The sequence below is a fragment of the Physella acuta genome, unplaced genomic scaffold, assembly GCF_028476545.2.
Source record: "Physella acuta isolate Inbredline_101_S28 unplaced genomic scaffold, ASM2847654v3 ptg000058l, whole genome shotgun sequence".
NCBI lineage: Eukaryota > Metazoa > Mollusca > Gastropoda > Physidae > Physella > Physella acuta.
In genome coordinates this window covers 634,416-654,128 of record NW_026731578.1, presented here as the reverse complement: position 1 = coordinate 654,128, position 19,713 = coordinate 634,416, and the positions used below count along the sequence as shown (strand labels likewise).

The window sequence follows — 19,713 nt, the reverse complement described above, 5'->3', positions numbered from 1 at the left end:
ACAAATGAGCATTGCTGCATCAGAAAAAAAAAGTTTGAGGGTCCTAGAAGAGATGGTCAGTCATTTACTGAGACATGTTAACCCTCACTTATGTGTGAGCTACCATTCTAATATTTGCATGGGTTATCTTTTTGCTACACAGGCTACTCCTAGACTACACATTTATAATGTTCAGTTATTTAACTTAAGTGTAAACAATGTTGGCACTACATTTGTTGAATCTTAGTTATTGGGGCATGGGTTTGCCCACGCTATCAGGGTGTGTTCATCACCCTCTACAAAGTTGTGTTAGAACACCCCCACCCCCTGTTGACTACCCAGCCGTCAAAGGCATTGCAGAGTGCTCTCGGAGGCCACTGGTTACACAAGGTTCACTCAGTTTGGTTAAGTCATTGTCTGTAGTATCCCTACTGCAGGGTGCTCTTTAAAACAAATGTAGGTGCCATAATGCTCATGGTGAAGCCCAGTGTGTTCCAGGTCATACATCTAAGCTGGAGGACACCCCTCCAGTGTAGTTTACAGTTGATCGAAACTGTACCCCTAACACCCGGTGCAAGACCCCCAATCAGCTGACCCTAGGTGCTACGGTAGCCACTGGGTAACCCAATCTCAGATATTTTTAAATCTTATGCCAGAAACCTTTGTGAGAGTGTACTCAACAACTTCCCAGTTACATGCCCGTTACATATATAGTATCGTGAAGCATAAATAACAAGCAAACATTTTTATATCTATACATACATGTATATATATATATATATATATAGTCAGCCTGTACAGTGATAAAATAAAGATGTGTAAGATGAAATCTGTTCAAATAAAAAGCAACATTGGCAATCTCAGACGAAATCTTTCTTAATATAGTTGACATATTTTATTTCTGTTGTACATCAAGCAAAAAAAAAACAAGCAATAGCTAACACTGTGTGTCTTCTGTACACATTAAGATGAGTAGCAAGTAGGTATAGGCTAAGGGAAATCTTGATGAAATTTTCTCACACACTTTAACCTATCACTTGAGATCTTATCCCATAATGCAATATCAGCAACACTTCCTGTAGTAGACCTATTCTGTCTGCCACCTTCAGGTCCTGGCATAGTTACATGGTGGACACCAGCTGGTTGTGCATCAGTTTGCTGGTGTTGGGTGTCAGGCAACAAATTGCCAATAAACACAGCATTTCTGTGCCTGTCCTCACTTTTTGTCCTGCGTTGCTTCTTTGGTCTCAGACATACATTCTCTGAGTTTGAATGTACTGATACAAGTTTTTCATTGGCCAGAAACAATGAGGAGATGGATCCCCTAGTTGAACTACAGCTGACCTCTGAAAGACCTTTAGCTTTCTTCCAGTGTCTGTCACCTTTGTGGGGATGTCGAAGAACTGGAATCTGTAGAGATATCAGCTGATTGTCTAGTGAGAGTTGGGTGTAGTCTAGAGGTAGGAGAAGGAGCCCCCCACAGTTTGTACCTAGCACTAAAACATCAGATGATACAATCAGACTTGTAGGGAACAGAAGTTCCTCCTGGTGGGAAGGATTTCTTGGAACCGCAGGTGGGTTGGCTAGCAAAGGCATGCTAGGGAAGTGTCTTAAAGGCAGAAGAGGACTAGAAGTGGCATCTTCACTTTGAAACACTTCATCATTGTTTTCATAAAGAGTTCCACCATCTGAAGTCTGACGTCTCTCAAAGGTGTGAGATGTTGTGCCACTATCTGAAGTCTGACGTCTCTCAAAGGTGTGGGATGTTGCGCCACTATCTGAGGTCTGACGTCTGTCAGTAGTGTGGGATGTTGCGCCACTATCTGAAGTTGTCTGCCTGATATTGTTGGGTCTTTCAACTTGCTCTTGTTCAAGTCTGGCACTATCCCTTGTGGAGTCCCAGCTCAATGAAAACACCAACACAATTTCACGAAGCTTGATATCAATTTTTATAACACACGAGGCGAATTCCAAGCAACACCACAAGTACGTATTGTCTGTTGTCATTGACATAACAGGCATGTTACAACCTAGAGCCATTGTTGTGTTTATACTCAAAGAGCCGTCGTTGGTTAACTGTGGCATAATGGTGCCTCTTTCATGCACTTCCTCGGGGGTGGCTAGCAGGAAGTAGATCTTCATGTCACAAGCCACAGCAATCAGATGTGATGTGGCTGAGCAAATGTCATATATTGGTGTGTTGTCAAATCTGAAATCTGTGCTGATTGTGTATGAACTGGTGTGTGGGTTTTTGAAGTAGTATGTTGACACCATGCCATTTTCAAAACCAATCATTGCAAGACATTCACTCTCCTGAGGTAAAGTCATTAAAAAGGTAAGATCAATTTTTTAAATAATAAAAATGGATGTATCTCTCTCTCTCTAATTTACATTTTTTTAAAAGTATTTATTTCTAGTTAGCCAATAAAGCTACTTCAAATCAAACTATAATGCTATCTCACCTACACATTATAAGACCATGAGCCTGGTAATCATTTTTATCATTGTAAATAACTATAAGGCCTTACCTTTTGATGATCAAAATAGTGGGTTTTAATTATTCTAGGTTGACCTGCCAAAATCTTTTCATCAGAAATTTCGAATTTACTTGTTCTTCCTCTTTTTAAATATTGCAATACTTTTTGGTCCTAAAATTTAATATTAGAAAATATACAGCTGTTAATATTTGTACGTAAAATACAAATTAAATAATAATCAATTAAAAACATAATATTGAAGTAGTGATTGTAGTTTTAATATTTTTTTTAAAACTGGTAACTCTGACCTGGCACGCAAGCCAAATGTTTGAACCAACTTTGGCCATTGAAATTACTGTATTGCCTGGCATCTTTTCTCTTTCAGCTACAAAACAGGCAGATTCCACATTATAAACGCTGAAATATCTGTCTTTGACTGGTCCGCTCTCTGAGATCCAGATGTTCCATGACCCATTGGTCTAAGATTTTCACAAAACATAAACATTTCCATTTAAAAATTACAGAATGACAAAATATGAAATTAACTCTTCTGTTTAGATTCCATAACTAGTAAATCTGAATACACAGTTTTAAAACTTTAAATTATGTGTTCAAGTTTTTTTTACAACCCTAATAGAATCAAACAAATAGAATTTTGGACATGTTTGGCACCTACTTGACATGTGTATACGCAGGTGATCTCTATCTCACTCTTCATCTCAACTGACACAGTGTCATGCAACAGCAAAAACTGGTCAGACTTCATGTGTTTGATTATGTCGTCTGCACATGGTCTGTCCTCCATCTTGAATCTCCAGCAGTACTTCATCAGATCCTCAACACAAGGGAAATGGCACTTTATCTTGTACCCCTGCAGCAAAATCACTTTTACATTTTATAGTCCACATTAAGTTAGTTTTAATTTTTTTTTTTAATTAAATTACCTTTTGGATAAAAGATTGGGTAAGGTCATCTTGAAGAATTTGTAGACATTACTAAACAACAAACAACACAATACATTTATCACGGCCAAAAGGAATGACACAAACAAGAAATTAACTTTTATCTTTGAGAAATGGTCCAGAATGGACTTTCAACAACACCATCCAGCCATAAGAAATTATAACAACACCATCCAGCCATAAGGAATGAGACAAAAACTAACTTTAATCTGTGATGGGCTATCATCATCCTGGACTTTGTCTTTCAACAACATCATACACTGATTCTCCACCATCATTGGGGAAATACCTGTCAGAATCTCCAGCGTTACAATCCCATAAGAGTAAATGTCCACCTGTCAGGTACAAAATGTGTAACAACTGACGGAAGTAGAAAATTTGTAGAAAATGTTTTATGGGTGACAAATAATTGTAAGTACAAAATATATTTCCTAAGTATAAACTTTATTTTGTCTGCATCTATTGGTACATATTCTCAGTATATTATTCCATAAGTAAATGTTTATTTGCCAGTTCCAAAACTGCTGTTATTGAAGAGATTTTGAGTGATTTTATCTGATATTTTTGTGAATGTGATCAGGTTTATTATTACCTATTGTATTACCACTGACTTTAAAATACACAAAACTGTAGCTAAGTTAAGTATGACTAAACCATATTTAAATGTCAAGGAGTTAATAAACGAAATGTCCACCTTAGAAGAGTAGGGCTGTTTGGACATGACTTCAGGCGCCATGTACTCAACAGTACCAAACAGGCCACTGATACCTCGGAGTGTTGAAAACTTGGAGATGCCATAATCCGAGAGCTTGACATTGATTGGTGCATCCACATCCAGTGACATGACCAGGATGTTGTCAGGCTTCAGGTCGCGGTAGATGATGTGGTTTTTGTGCAAGTAGGACAGCCCACAAACAACCTAATGTAATATTTAATGAATTTATTAAAGAAAACATAATTATTTTTATCAGTTATTATTATTCATTTTGTAAAAAACAATCTTTTTTTTTTATTTACATAAAGATTTGTTTAATTTTTAAAAAAATAGAAATCTATGCAAAGGTAAAATTTAAAAATGAAGTAAATTGAAACCTGCAACAGAATTTTGTACGTTAGATCCTTAGTAAAAACAGTCTTGGAGATAGTTTTGTTTGAAGAATCAGGCGTAAACCCTTCTCCTAGCTGAAGCCGCAGACTTCCTAGAGGAGCCAGCTCCATTACCATGAGTAGTTGTGGTTTTATGCAAACACCAATGAAAGCTACAATACATTTGTAATTGAGTTTACTCAGAACACTCACTTCCCTGCGCAGGTGCAAGAATGCACTACAGACCTGAAGTTTTAAAACAAGAACACAAAATGAGACATTTTATTTGTAATGTAAAATTATTTAAAAGTATGACCAAAAAAATCTATGCTTAAAAATGTTTCCATGTCATAACATTTTGGACTTGACATGCAATCAAATGTAAACTATCTTTAAAAAAAAATTTTAAAAAAATGTAAATGTGTGTTTGTTTCAAACAAATTATTTATTTTACACTATCACATAAGAAGTGTAAAACTCACATTATCTATTTTATAAATTATCAGGTGAGAAGTGTAAAACTCACATTATCTATTTTACAAATTATCAGGTGAGAAGTGTAAAACTCACATTATCTATTTTACAATATCAGGTAAGAAGTGTAAAACTCACATCATCTGTTTTGCAAATAATCAGATAAGAAGTATAAAACTCACATTATTTATTTTACAACTTATCAGGTGAGAAGGGTAAAACTCACATTACTTTGCTCAAGCTGTACCAGTTCATCTGTAGCCCACATTCTGCTTTCATTTAATTTACCAATATTTCTATAGACCTCATCAGCCACATAATGAGAGTCAGGGTTAATGGAAGGGATATGAAACACTTTCACTGCAACTTCTTTATCTCTATATTTAGCCTAATGAAGTTTTTAAAACAAAACAAGTATTAGCTATCAGAATCAATTGTGTTTCAAAAAATGAAATATCAAAATGAATAAAAGATTACACTGAGGACAGTTCCAGCTATTCCTTCTCCTAGCTTCTTATCCAGCAGCTTCAAATCATCAAACTGGATGTGATGTTCTGGGGGGAGTTCACAGAAATACAGCTCAGGTACCAGTGTATCAAGGGATGTCAGGCCCATCTGGCATGTTACATTTTCATGGCTAAGGACCAACTGCAAAAATATGAATATGAATTTAAATTTTGGATTTTAAAAAAAAACTTTAGATATAATAAATTTAAACCCTCAATAAATATAATCGAGTAAACATTCTGCTATAAATTGTGCAAAACATTGGACCTGTGCACAGTATGAAAACGAATAATGTGGATCTGGTGCCTTGAAAATTCCAGAGAGAGGTTGAGTTTTGCAGCAGCGTTGGCATAAAGCTAATGGAGACAATGAAGATTCTGTAGTATCACGAAATCCTGAAATATTTTAATGGTAGAATTTTTTTTCTAACATAATAACCAATGCTTATGTCAATAGACTAAAGAAAAGAAAATCAGTCTCCAGAAACAAGCTAAAAAGAAAATGTTACTTACTAGGATAAAAGAGTTCTATAATGTCTTCAAGTTCATATGTTACAATGCCAATAGTTGCAAGTTTTCTAAGGTTAATTATGTGACTGTTGCTAGCATTACATCCATTTGTTTGAACTGTTACTAGTATTCCAACTTTTCCATCAATTTCACTATAAAACAGAGAAAACAATATTTACCACGAAACAAAGCCTTATATTTTACTCATTCAAATAGTCTTTGATGTCTGTAAAAAATATTTTATTGTTAGCAGCCACCAACATTAGATGCCATACAAAAATTACCTTCTTTGAGAAGAGCACTTCACTTCTTCTACAACTACATAGCCTTCATCATGGCTGACTATGAGGCCTGTTCTCCAATACTGAATGTTTGGATGCATTATATGAAGCCCTCTAAAATTACTGTTGGAGAAATAAATACTACTGTTAACAAAAGAGACAAACTGTTTATTTCAAATATGTGATACTTATTGATACCTGTATATTCCGATAGATAGTATATTAATGAGTGATAAATACACATTAACCCTAATCCTAGCCCTACCCACTAACTCAGCATAAATACTAAGACTAAGGTGGGAATATCAGTACCTAATTCTGCTGTTGATAATAAATGACCTATTTCTATTTTCGCGCTCCACGTAATGTCTGTCATCAAGGTTCCACTCAGGGCTTGAGAACCTCTCAAAAGCTGGAATCAGCTGTGAAATGATGTGGCTCCACAAAGCAGATGGTATAGCAGGCAGAGGGTACAGGCGTGAAGCTCTGTATCCGTCATGGTGAGGAGAAAGTTGTAGCTGAGGTGGGTTTGGGGACAACATTGATGGAACTAATAATCTGGGGAGAAAAAAAAATTGCCATCAAATTTCATTACATTCATATTGTGTATTTTAATAACATTTCAAATATATAGCAATTGATCTACATTAAAGTATTGATGAAGTTTTAAAATCAATCTGTATGTCAAAACTGATATAAATAATATAAATTTTTAAAAATGCCCTCATACATTTTATTTCCTTCGTTGTCTGTAGTCCTTATGCCTATGTTAAATGCCTCCAAAAGTAAAAGGAAAGCAGTAAAATATTCTTCTGGTAACCTGTCCTCTATGACCTCCTTCACTTCACAGATGCTCACATGTGCCTTAGGATACCTTCTTTCTGAGAGGGTCTAGAACAAGTTGAAAGATTTTTAAATTATTCTAGAAATTTTAAACACCACAGAGGATGTGAACATAGGGTTAAATCAACACCACTTTACTCATCAGCCTTCAATCCACATGCTTTTTTATTGTTGTTTTTCTACTGCTAACCAGTTAAATTTATTCCAACTATTACACACCTTTAAAAAATGACTAAGAATGTCAAAAAGCCAAACTGGATTTGTGACAACACAAGCAGACAACTCCTCACTGTAGTAGTTGTAATGGAGAATTGCTCCAGATTGCAGTAAAAATTCATGCACTATGTTATTTTAATATAAAAATAGTTTAGGTCAGTCATTCTTAAAAATTTATAAAACAGTTAAATAATTCTCTTAATGTGATTGTTAAATAATTGCATATATTTTTTAAAGTTACAGGTTGACAATCCACAGGGCAACTTTTGTCTGATATTTAATAACTTTAAAATTATAGAATAAACTGAGGCTTACTTGTTAGATTTTGATCAACTCCATCTTCTAAATCTTTTTTTGTACAGTCTGTGTAATTACAGAATTGCTCCAATAAGCAGATATTTGTACATTTTTTCAGACTTTTTGTATTTTCTGCAACTTTTTTAAACACTGATGGTATTTTTCTTTTTATTAAAGGAAAGTCATAGTCCAAAGTATTATCATTCATTTTTTCACAAGTTGCCAGAATTTCTTTAAGAAAGAAATCAGAGCTAAAATCACTGTCCAGAAAAACTGAGATAAACCTTGCTTGTATGTTTTCTTTTTCAACTTCCTTTTTGAAATTTTTGTCTAATCTTGTAAAATCTTTCTCTTGTGCATAAATGCAAATAACAATAATTTGTGGTGAGTGAACACATGCCTGAAAAAAAAATTTAAATATTGTTTTTATTCGTTTTATACATGCTGAAATAAACATTGAAGTAATTTTATCACTGACAGCAGTCTTCAGTAATAAGTTTTATTCTATTTTTTAAACTAATTTTTGAAATAAAAAATGTCAAAAACTGAGAAAATGTTTTTATCCATTATAATTATATTCCCAGTAAAAATTAAATAGCCATTCATTATTAAGTTTAAAAATAGTTTTAAAAAAAAAAATGGTAGGTTTATATAATAATTGTACCTGAATAGATGAAATCCTTTCTGATATTATTTTACAATTCTTGTCATTTGAGCTGACATAATGCATGATGACATATAAAGAGTTTAGTGTAAGGAAACATGGTAGTATAGTTGAAGTTATTTTTGTATCTGGGAATTCCCAAACTTCAAATGATATGGAAGGATGTTGCAGCTAAAAGAAAAAAGTTACATGAAGAATTTAATTCCCTTTGAATACCAATACTATTTATCTAGCTTAAAATACTTTACTAGATTTTAGCATATTTATTTACTAAAATTTTATTTTTTTATTCAGTAAAAATTTGTATTAATTTTTAAATATAAAAATTAAGCCTAATGATTAATTATAGTATATTGAAACATTGATTTTATTAATATAAAACTGTTTTATTTTGAGTCAACCTTTCTCATAAGAAAGCACTTAAGAAATCAAACATTACCTTTTCAAACACTGGCCAGACAGTCCAGCAGTTTTTCTTGATTTTCCAGTGTGTGACACTTAAACTCTGGAAGAAAAGTTTTGTAACTCAATTAGACTTTTTTTAAAACTTAAATTTACACTTATATCTATTTAAACCAACTATAATGTAATTGTACTCAACATATGCAACAAAATTCTAGTTTGTTTTAGAATGTGATAAGCTAACCCATTCTAAAGTGCTGACCTCTTTTTCTTGTGCAATGGGCAAGACACATTCTCTTATCTTGTCTACAAACTGTAAGGTACAGTAAGTTTAAAGCTTTAATATTTATCAAAACAAACCTCATAAATTACTTTTTTAGAGCTATATGATTAACTTTTCATTTTCACTTGCCTTTCTCAGAAGTTAGCAACAAAACAAAAAAGTCATATATCTGTTTAATTATTATGTTTATTTTTGCTTTACACTCATTTTAACAAAATCCAAAATATTTTACTTCAAGCAATTTTTATTTTATTATAACTGTTATACCAACTAAATCTATGCTATTAAAATATAAATGTCTTACATTATTTCCTGCTCCCAGTTTTTCATTGATTTTCGCCAGACTTCTAAAGGTACAATGATCTTCATCATGCTTAAAAAAAGTTATTGAAAAATAAAGTAATACCATTTTTTAAAAATAAACCAGTTATGAATTTTTGTAAGAACACATTTAGATCTACTGCAAAAAAACTCAGATGTTATCAAATTGACATTATTTGTTAATAAATTGTGTACGGGCCTTGGAGGGTGTGGTAAGATCATTTTCCATCAAACTTATGCAGTTTGCTTATGTAACACTTTTTTTCTATTTTGTTCAGACATGCTACCCATTGAGAGTGTTAGACTTACTTTACATCCTAGTACAACCACCTTGATAGTTTTCCAGGCTACACACTTCTTCAGCTTTTTTTCAAGATATTGAATGACTTTAAAGTTGTGAGGGTCATCTGCAGTTTGTAGATAACAGTAGTAAACCACATTTGTTTGATTCATTTGTTTGAAATGGGATTACATTATAACAATGAACAGTATTAAATATAATGTTGACATATTACCTGGTGCATTTACTAAATTTTGCAATGTTTTGTCTTTTAGTTTAACACCATCTAATTTAAGGACTAGAATTTTTTTCAGCAATCCAAGCTCTTCAGGTAAGGATTTCAACTCTGTGTTGCTAAAAAAAGTGTTGAAAATCAAAATCAACACTGAAACTGAATGATACATGTAAATCTATAGGTAATCTCACGATATAGCATTGGTTATTGTTCCGGAATGGTGAAGCAGTAAAAAAACAGTAAAACCAAGGCGTAGTCTGTCACGCCGTTCTGGAAACTACCAGAAATACTGTAAACCATATTTTTTGGCGCCAAATTATTTTTAACACCTAATGTTTAAAAATATGCATAGATTAATTTTTGTTGCATTTTAAATACTGTTTTGCTAATTATTTGTATTTCTAATTATTTTTAGGGTATGTGCTAATTACTGCTGCTACTAAACAATGTTCTAATTCTTCTTACTACTTTAGTAAATCTAATCATCTTATTTTACTAGGCCTAGCTTTAGATGTTGATCTAGAATCTAGTAGTTGCAAATTTTCTGCCAGTTTTTTTCTGTTTCTAATTACATCTACTAATTGTTGCTAATTTTCTGTCAATTAAACTTTAAATTTAGTTAAAGCATTAATTTAATGCACTTGACTTTATTTTTATTTCAACAGTCAAATAAACTATGGTTTACAGAAGCAAATGTTAACAAAACTCAACAAACTTACCAGATAATTTTTGACGCTATATCATGAGCTTACCCATCTATAATACATTTAAAATATATTGCAAAACAAAATTGTTGATTGTGAGCCACTCACAAACTCAAATCAAGGGAAGACAAACGTGTCATTTCACAAACTCCCTCTGGTACTTGTTTAAGTTCATTATGTGAGAGATTCAATTCCAATAAACTTTTGGATAGAAGAGTCCCAGGAAATTCTACACATGGAACAGAAATAGCATTCCTGAAAAACAAATTATATAATATTTAGACCTACTATAGTATAGTGCATAGCCTTTTAAATTGTTTCATTAAAAGTTTTTTGTTTTTTTTAATAGTGTAATGAAATATTTTACATAAAATTGTTTAAAAATTTGATTCTTGTCACATATTGTAAAACAAACCCTGGAATGTGTCCAAGACGGTTGTGGTCAATGTGTAGAGTTACAAGCTCACACTGCCAGACTTCCTGAGCAGGCAGTGTGCTGATCAAATTGTGGGACACATTGAGATAGGTCAGCTGATCTGGTGGATGGGGAATCATTGGGTTAAATAGTGACAATCTTGTTAGAGTGAAATTTAAAACTCAGTGTTTCTTTCAGGTGTCTCTTCACAAAATAAAAAATATTACATTTTAAAAGAAAATACTTCAACCAGTGTCCCCCCCCCCCCCTAAAGTTTCTAGTGCCTTCCAGAGCAAAAAGTCGGCAAGAAATCCTGTTGAATACTAACTAATGGTAGTGAATTAAGTTTAGCTGACTTTAAAAACTGTAATTTAAAAACAATGGAAACAAATTTATAAAATTATTAGCTAATGGCAGTTTGATAAAATAGAGTAAAAGCTCTTTACTCAGTCTTAGGATGCTTTCTGCTAGATCATGCATGAAATTGTGGCTGAGGTTCAAGTGCTTTAGACTTTGGTTCCAGAACTGGTCAGCACTGGGTAGAAATGTGCTGAACTTGTTGTGGGATAAATCCAGGTCACTCTGTTCAGGATTGGAAATTGTACATCAGCACCAGTAGGTTAGGGTTCAAGTTTATTTTCTCAAACATGTAAGAAACTGCTATTTAAATGTGAGCTAAACATCACCTGTTTAGCTTCATTAGTTTACAGTTTTTCAAAATTAATTAAAATCTCAGATGTTAAAGCAAATATGTTTGACTTTTTTTGAAGTATGTGTATCTTGACACTTTTAGCACAAAAATTTAAATTTCCTGCACTAGAAGGTAGGGGATTTGAGGGTTGTCTAAAATATTTATGTGTTGTCTCAATGTTTTAACAATGTATGGGATGTGTTGTCTAAAATATTTAACCATGTATGGAATGTGAGCATTCTGTAATATATGTTTAACAATTTATGGGATGTGAGGGTTGTCTAAAATTTTAAACAATGTATTAAACAATCAAAATACTATGAGTTTATTAGTTATAGCATACTGTAGCTCACTGTAAATAGAGCTAGCTGTAGATGTAGATAGAATTTCAGTCACTAAGTTGAGGGAAGACTGTTAGGTCATGAAACAAATATTTTCTTTATTATTGTCATGAAACAAATATTTTGTGTGTTATTGTCATGAAACAAATATTTTGTGTATTATTGTCATGAAACAAATATTTTGTGTGTTATTGTCATGAAACAAATATTTTGTGTATTATTGTCATGAAACAAATATTTAGTGTATTATTGTCATGAAACAAATATTTTGTGTATTATTGTCATGAAACAAATATTTAGTGTGTTATTGTCATGAAAAAAGATTTGCTTGTGAGTGAACCCACCATTGGACATAGCCAGGGAGAAAATCTTTCAGTCAGCTGGTTGTGGCTCGCTTTAAGAGATCTCAAGGACTTACACATTTTAATCCCCATGGGAAGGGTAGTAATACTGTTGTGAGATACATTCAAATGAAACAACTCTTGACATCTCCATTCAGTATCTGTTATGTGATAATTTTTTAAATTCATTATCTAGTTTGCAGTCTTAATTAATATCTTTACATATGCTTCAAACTATCATAATTCAGTATCTTTTGAGTGATAATTTTTAAATACAATATCTAGTTTGCAGGCTGTAGTGTTAAGTTCTTTATTATAAATTAATATCTTTATTCAAATATGTTTCAAACTATCATAATTATAATGTTCATTCTCCCCCCTGAATGTCATTTTTAAAAATAATGGCTAGTCCTTTAAAAAGATAGGTCACCTAGCAGTGTGTAGTATAGTACAAAGAATTTTAAAGCATAAAAATTAAGTACCTTCATTTGTGAGAGTGACAAGAGAATTGTGGGATAGGTCTAGCTCTCTTAAACATGGCAAGAAAAACAAGTCTTTGGTCACAGTGTTTAGTTTACAGTGGGAAAAATTTAATGTTGTTAGGCTGAAAAGTAACAAAACATGATACATTAACAAAATATAAAAACATTTAATTTGGTTATAATTGATGTGTAGTAGAGGAAGAATAAGCCTGTCTATATTTAAAATGTATTTTTATCTTTTAATTTGTATTAATTTATTTTAGGTGAAAGATGAATATCTTGCTAGTCACCATAAGTATGTTCTAAATAGTTATTCAAACCATGTTTATTCTTTTAAAAAAATTAATTCAGCTTTTGTTTTATTTATTTTTAAAACAAAGATGAATGAACAAAAAAGATGTACCGATTTCTACAAATAACATCAGGGTTCAAGGCTCCACAGACAGCATTTAAAGGGTTAAATGAGACATTTAGATCTGTAAGGTGATCCAAGCACCACAAGAAATCATCAGGTAGCTCTGTAAGTCTATTTTTTGCCAAGTTAATCAACATCCTCCTACCCTGTCCCTCAACTGTGTCATGAGTCAGATGGAACCAACAGGCCAGGATACATTGAATCTTTTGCTCTGACATCAAGAACTAACCAATCAATAAAAGGGACATCATTTAATCACACAAAATTAAAAACAAGATGTCTATTTCAAAAATCTTTTTTTTTTTAATTTTATTATGAATCTATAAAAAATGTAGGACAATTTAAATTCGACCTACTAATTTTGTTCTCTGGAAGGCTTACAGAAATTAAAAGTATTAAATCATGAACAGATTGGATTTTACTTGACTATCTTCAATAGAAATAGGCTATGCTTTTTTAATGAAACAAAGTAATAGTTTAAATTTTTAATGTATAAATCAACATATTATAGAACTATTGTTTATCTTTTAAAAATATTTTAATCTAGATAGTTAAAAATTAGTTCTTATCATGAATCCATTATACCTCAACCTGCCCATTTTGAGCCACACTGTAGAAACGTGATTTTACGAGAGTGGTTGTGAACTCGGGGAAGTTTTCACAGATTTCCTTCGTTATACTTGCCCCTGATTCTATCAGATGTGATGCTACAACTAAATGTTTGCCTGCATAAATAAAACACAGTAGTTTGACAGTTTCTATGTGGTACTCTTGCACCTGATTCTATCAGATGGGAAGCTACTTCTAAATTCTAAGTGGTTACTTACATGGATTAATTAGGTCTAAATTTTAGTGGATAAATTAATTATGTTTGCTAAAAATCTAACACCTGCTAACAAAACGAATTAACATACTTGGGGTAAATTATTACAGGTTGTAATTGAGGTGAGCTAAGAAACAAAAGAGTTACCTAAACAAGCAGCAAAAAGTGGATACTTGTGTTCCTGACCTCTCAAGCTAGAGACCAGCTCTATCTCTCTGTTCAGGTCAACATTAGGCCAATACCATTTATGCAGGGCCTCAATATGCCCCCCACTGCAAGCAGCATATAGTAGACAGTAGCGCACACATTTCTCACGGACAAGGCCTAGAGAAAGATTTTGGTTAGAAAAACAGAAAATTTCAACAATATCATAAATATTAGTAATTATTAGAATATGAAAAACACTGAGAGAATAACTAATTTGTTTAATTTTTAGTAGCATTTTAATAATGAATTTAAAACTTAAGCTTAATAAACTTAATTTATTTGGGGTTTTTTTTTCAACATTTTATCAAGTATTAATGCTCTGTTTAAAAAAAAAAAAAGTTTTCATCATGAATAGTTGAAATTTGAAATACAACATTCAATTCTTCAGTTTGACTGACATGACAGTCTATAATCATTATACAAATATAATGTATGATTTATTATCAGGTATGTTGTCTATTATAATTTAAGCTATTTTTCTGAATGTACATAACATACAAATGAAAATGTATAACTATAACTATATTGCAATAGCCTAGATTGCCCTTATATTTTAGTTCCCTTGTTGATAGTATGCTTTTGTTTACAGTTGATTGACTTACCATGATAATGATCAAATAATAAATTAATAATTTCCAAATGCCCATGTTGGGTTGCGAGGTAAAATTCTGAATCCTCTGCCCAAACATTTTCATGAATCTTGCAGCCATATTGTAACAATAATTGGGCCACTTTAGTATGACCAGCAGCAACAGCCATTTGTAAACCAGTCCTCTAGATTCAAATTTGTAAAAAATTGGTCAGAGATATCATATGCATTCATTTACATGTAACCATTGATTGAAAAAATTAAACATGGCTTATGAATGAAAATGAAATTAGTAAAGTAAATAGATCTATTAATAGATCTATACATTTTAGTAAACATTTGCCAATACATTACATTAAACATTATCAATATCTAATTATCAGTCATTATCATTAGTCATTATATCTAAATACATTACTCAACTTAGCCAATATATAAAATTATTATTATTAGCTTTATACACTTGTCAAGATATTCTCACTTCATTTGATAGAATTCAATATAATTTTATTTACTTATGGTCAATATGTAATGTGTTATTATGTAGCCTGCTCAATACATTTTAAATTGAGGCATTGGTTTTAAATGCAACAATGAAAGAATTAGATCTAGATTGTCTGTCAGGTTCTTACCCCTTCCAATGTAGAGTTCACATCAATCATCTCTAAATCCAACATTTGCTGCAAAACCTCAGTGAAACCCTCCCTGCAGACGTGAAAAAATAACCACTCGTTTGCTGCCAATAAATCCTTGACCTTTCGGAGTTCCCTGTCATTGGTAAACGTGAGCAGTGATTGCAGGTAGGACGGTGACTCATTTTCGAGTCTTTTTCTAAGAGTCACAGGGTCAAGGTCGAGGTATATGTCCATCACGGTAACACGATCATCCAGATCTACGAGATAAAATTTACAAAGCAAATACATAAGGAAAAACTAATGAGATAAAAGATGAAATCTCAAAAATACGGGAGGTAACTTGCCATCCTGGCCATATTCTTAGTAAGCCAGCTAACACTTAAAATACATCCCTAAGACCTTAAGTCTTAAGTGGAGACGAAAAAGAAGCAGATCGTGGACAACCTTGAGACTTGACCTGAGCTAAGAATCGGCAAATCTGGCTTACACTGGAGAGTTGAGCTAAGACTCGGGCGAACCTAAGCTCATCAAAAACCAAGTCCACCTTACTGTTAAATAACACGGTCTAATGTCAGTAATGAAACTTTAAAATTGCAGTTTGACTTAAAAGTCCTGTTTGTCTTGTTGTTCAATGGAGCGGAAAATATCTGCCGCTAATTCTACACCGTGACACTGGTACTCCATGCCCCGAGCTAACGCAGGTTAGAATTTTGTTGACATACTTTAACGTGATACAAAACTTTAGAGAATCTTGTTGACATACTTTAACGTGAGACAAAACTAGAGAATCTCGTTGACTTACTTTAACGTGATACAAAACTTTAGAGAATCTTGTTGACATACTTTAACGTGAGAAAAAATTATAGAGAATTTTGAACATGAAGTTGAATAGTTTTTGTACTCCTTCGAAACGTAACTGCTAAACAATTTTTGAAAATACTGTATTTTTCGAGTCGATTATCTCCCCTATTAAAGCCGAAAGTATGAATGAAAACCTGATACAAGGATGGCTAATGTCATGAAATTATACAATACGTTTCATTGTGTATCTGCAAGGTACGTACATCCAGAGGCGTAGCGAGGGGGGGGGGGGGCGGACCGCACCGGGTGACACCATTTAGGGGGGGGGGGGGTGACACCAAGGCAAAAAATAGTAAATATATAGAGAAAAACTTGAGGGGGGGGGGGGTGCAAATCGAAAGTTTGTCCCCCGGGAAGGGTCGCTGGGGGGGGGGGGTGACACCATTAAGTGCCGCACCGGGTGAAACCCGACCTCGCTACGCCACTGCGTACATCCACTGTACAAAGGGCATTACGTAATAATTATATTAAAGCAGTTTGTTCTTCCTGTTGTGTTTCGTTGATAGGTTGTTCGAAATAAGAAGCCACGGTGGGTTGAATGAAATATCAGGGGTCGTTTGATTAATGATATTGTATGTGTCGTGGTGTTAATGAAATTGTAGGGGTCATGGGGTTAATGAAATATTAGGTGTCGTGGGGTTAATGAAATATTAGGGGTCGTGGGGTTGATAAAATATTAGTGGTGGTTGGGTTAATGAAATATTAGGGGTCGTGGGGTTGATGAAATATTAGGGGTCGTGGGGTTAATGAAATATTAGTGGTGGTTGTGTTAATGAAATATTAGTTGTGGTTGGGTCAATGAAATATTAGGGGTCGAGGGGTTGGTGAAATATTAGGGGTCGTGGGGTTAATGAACTACAGCACAATACAGAGCCACCCCCCCCCCCCCCGCATGAGAAAAAAGTCTGCAAGAAACACTATATGGCATAATTATATTAGCAGCATACATAACACAAACACACACATATTTTTTTTCCAATACTTTTTGTATATAAATCAGGTTTCAAACAATTATTAAGATTATCAGGTTTCATGTCCGACTACTATCATACGTGGGTCAGGCAATGGTGAGGCTATACCAGCTCGTGCTGCTGTAGAACAATGTGAGGTGGTGGTAGACCTAGTAGAATAGAATTCTCACACACAACTGGTCTCACGAGAATACTTGGGCCGCTGTGACCCAACACGACTACAACATCAATGGTGTTGACATTTTCTCAATGGAACTCAGGTCTCTTTACTGCCGGATATATCGCTAGAATCGAGTCCTACCATCAAATACTATGTCGTTGACATTTTAAGCTGTTGTCTTTTGTATGAGCAGTAAAGATAGTTGAACAAACTATCACTTATTACACTGTTTCTAGGTCACACACACACACGTGAGGCTGCACACACACACACACACGTAAGGCTACACACGTAAGGCTACACACGTAAGGCTACACTCACACACACGTAAGGCTACACACACACACGTAAGGCTACACTCACACACACGTAAGGCTACACACGTAAGGCTACACACGTAAGGCTACACACACACACACACACGTAAGGCTACACACGTAAGGCTACACACGTAAGGCTACACACGTAAGGCTACACTCACACACACGTAAGGCTACACACACACACGCAAGGCTACACACACACACACGTAAGGCTACACACACACACACACGTAAGGCTACACACACACACACACACGTAAGGCTACACACGTAAGGCTACACACGTAAGGCTACACTCACACACACGTAAGGCTACACACACACACGTAAGGCTACACTCACACACACGTAAGGCTACACACACACACACACGTAAGGCTACACACGTAAGGCTACACACACACACGCAAGGCTACACACACACACACACGTAAGGCTACACACGTAAGGCTACACACACACACACACACGCAAGGCTACACACACACACACGTAAGGCTACACACGTAAGGCTACACACACACACACACGCAAGGCTACACACACACACACACGTAAGGCTACACACGTAAGGCTACACACACACACACGCAAGGCTACACACACACACACACGTAAGGCTACACACACACACGTAAGGCTACACACACACACACGCAAGGCTACACACACACACGTAAGGCTACACACGTAAGGCTACACACACACACACGCAAGGCTACACACACACACACACAAGTAAGGCTACACACGTAAGGCTACACACACACACACACGCAAGGCTACACACACACACACACACGTAAGGCTACACACGTAAGGCTACACACACACACGCAAGGCTACACACACACACACACAAGTAAGGCTACACACACACGTAAGGCTACACACACACACGCAAGGCTACACACACACACACACACGTAAGGCTACACACGTAAGGCTACACACACACACGTAAGGCTACACACACACACGCAAGGCTACACACACACACACACGTAAGGCTACACACACACACACACAAGTAAGGCTACACACACACGTAAGGCTACACACTGTCTACATCTCCACCTGTGTTTACCCCGTGTCTTGTTAAATCTCACCTGTGTTTACAAACACTCCACGGTCAAGGTACCATTCATACCCCATTTATGGAATTATAAATTACAGAATTAGTTTCCAGGTCCATAAAAACTATCACTCACCTTGTCCCTGAACACAGTTGAAGCCAATATCTCACTGCTTACATACAACTACGTAAATCAATTTCACAGACTAGGATAAACTTGCATAGATTTACACCTTGCAGAAATGCCGACTGTTTTAATCCAGCATAGCATAAGATACAGGCTACAGTTCTAAAAATAAACCAAGCTGCCATTGACTGAAGGTTGGGACAGTTTGGGGATTTTTGTTGACACCGGTTGGTGGTTACTTTATGTTTCCTGTGACAGATAACGCATGAAAAATAATTCTGTAGTAGCGTAACAAATCCTTTATGGGCTCCGCACCAAAATCTGTTGGTATTTTATCAAGTGTTTTGATGCAAACTTTCTTTTTAATGGTTGACCAGGAAGATTTTTTAAAGCGGTCTCGGGAATATTTCCTTCACGCAACAGAAACAATTTAATAGACAATTTAATGAACTTCATTTAAAAAGCCAGCTTTATCTGAAGAGCCCATTACGTCACCGATAACACTTCCTGCACGACCGGGTGCGGTTTGACGAAGGGGGGGGGGGCATGACGACGTGAGATAGCGTAAGTTACGCATCATCACGGTGAAGTAAAGGACTTGTCAATCCAAATACCAAAACAGATTGTTCGCGATGGTTAGCTTACTCTTATAGCATGGACTGAATATTAGCCTATAAAATTAAGTTATGATCATACCCCAAAAACTAAAGGCCACGCCCATAAATTTATCCCCCCCT

The 19,713-nt window shown here is 34.6% G+C and overlaps 1 protein-coding gene across 3 annotated transcripts; it reads right to left on the bottom strand.

Annotated features, from left to right (window-relative positions):
• Positions 1-859: 859 nt before the first annotated feature.
• Positions 860-19,099, bottom strand: LOC131947972 (leucine-rich repeat serine/threonine-protein kinase 1). Of its 3 annotated transcripts, none has more exons than XM_059309396.1 (33): positions 18,986-19,099; positions 15,457-15,716; positions 14,838-15,009; positions 14,176-14,352; positions 13,791-13,930; positions 13,194-13,429; positions 12,791-12,912; positions 12,312-12,469; positions 11,382-11,517; positions 10,936-11,056; positions 10,629-10,775; positions 9,817-9,935; positions 9,611-9,708; positions 9,285-9,353; positions 8,960-9,010; positions 8,735-8,800; positions 8,296-8,466; positions 7,650-8,031; positions 7,338-7,459; positions 7,006-7,166; positions 6,588-6,833; positions 6,279-6,398; positions 5,998-6,146; positions 5,753-5,880; positions 5,456-5,626; positions 5,205-5,366; positions 4,511-4,750; positions 4,113-4,337; positions 3,622-3,753; positions 3,133-3,327; positions 2,765-2,935; positions 2,508-2,627; positions 860-2,292 (listed from the first exon to the last, which is right to left on the bottom strand). In XM_059309396.1, the coding sequence occupies exons 2-33, from the start codon at positions 15,691-15,693 to the stop codon at positions 970-972; spliced, it is 6,267 nt and encodes a 2,088-aa protein (XP_059165379.1). In that variant the 5' UTR covers positions 15,694-15,716; positions 18,986-19,099; the 3' UTR covers positions 860-969. The 3 variants fall into 3 exon arrangements, with proteins under 3 accessions (XP_059165379.1, XP_059165389.1, XP_059165398.1); XM_059309406.1 differs by lacking the exon at positions 18,986-19,099 and adding an exon at positions 16,009-16,109; XM_059309415.1 differs by lacking the exons at positions 13,194-13,429; positions 13,791-13,930; positions 14,176-14,352; ... (1 more) ...; positions 15,457-15,716; positions 18,986-19,099 and having other exon boundaries at positions 12,386-12,469; positions 12,791-12,899.
• Positions 19,100-19,713: the final 614 nt, after the last annotated feature.

Excerpts from the sequence above, each read along its gene's own strand:
- LOC131947972 (XM_059309396.1), bottom strand. The coding sequence starts at position 15,693 with ATGGACATATACCTCGACCTTGACCCTGTGACTCTTAGAAAAAGACTC. Across the intron at positions 9,936-10,628 it reads TCTTCCCTTGATTTGAGTTT|CAACACAGAGTTGAAATCCT; the intron begins GTGAGTGGCTCA and ends CACTTTTTTTAG. Across the intron at positions 9,011-9,284 it reads AACTGGGAGCAGGAAATAAT|TTTGTAGACAAGATAAGAGA; the intron begins GTAAGACATTTA and ends TGTACCTTACAG.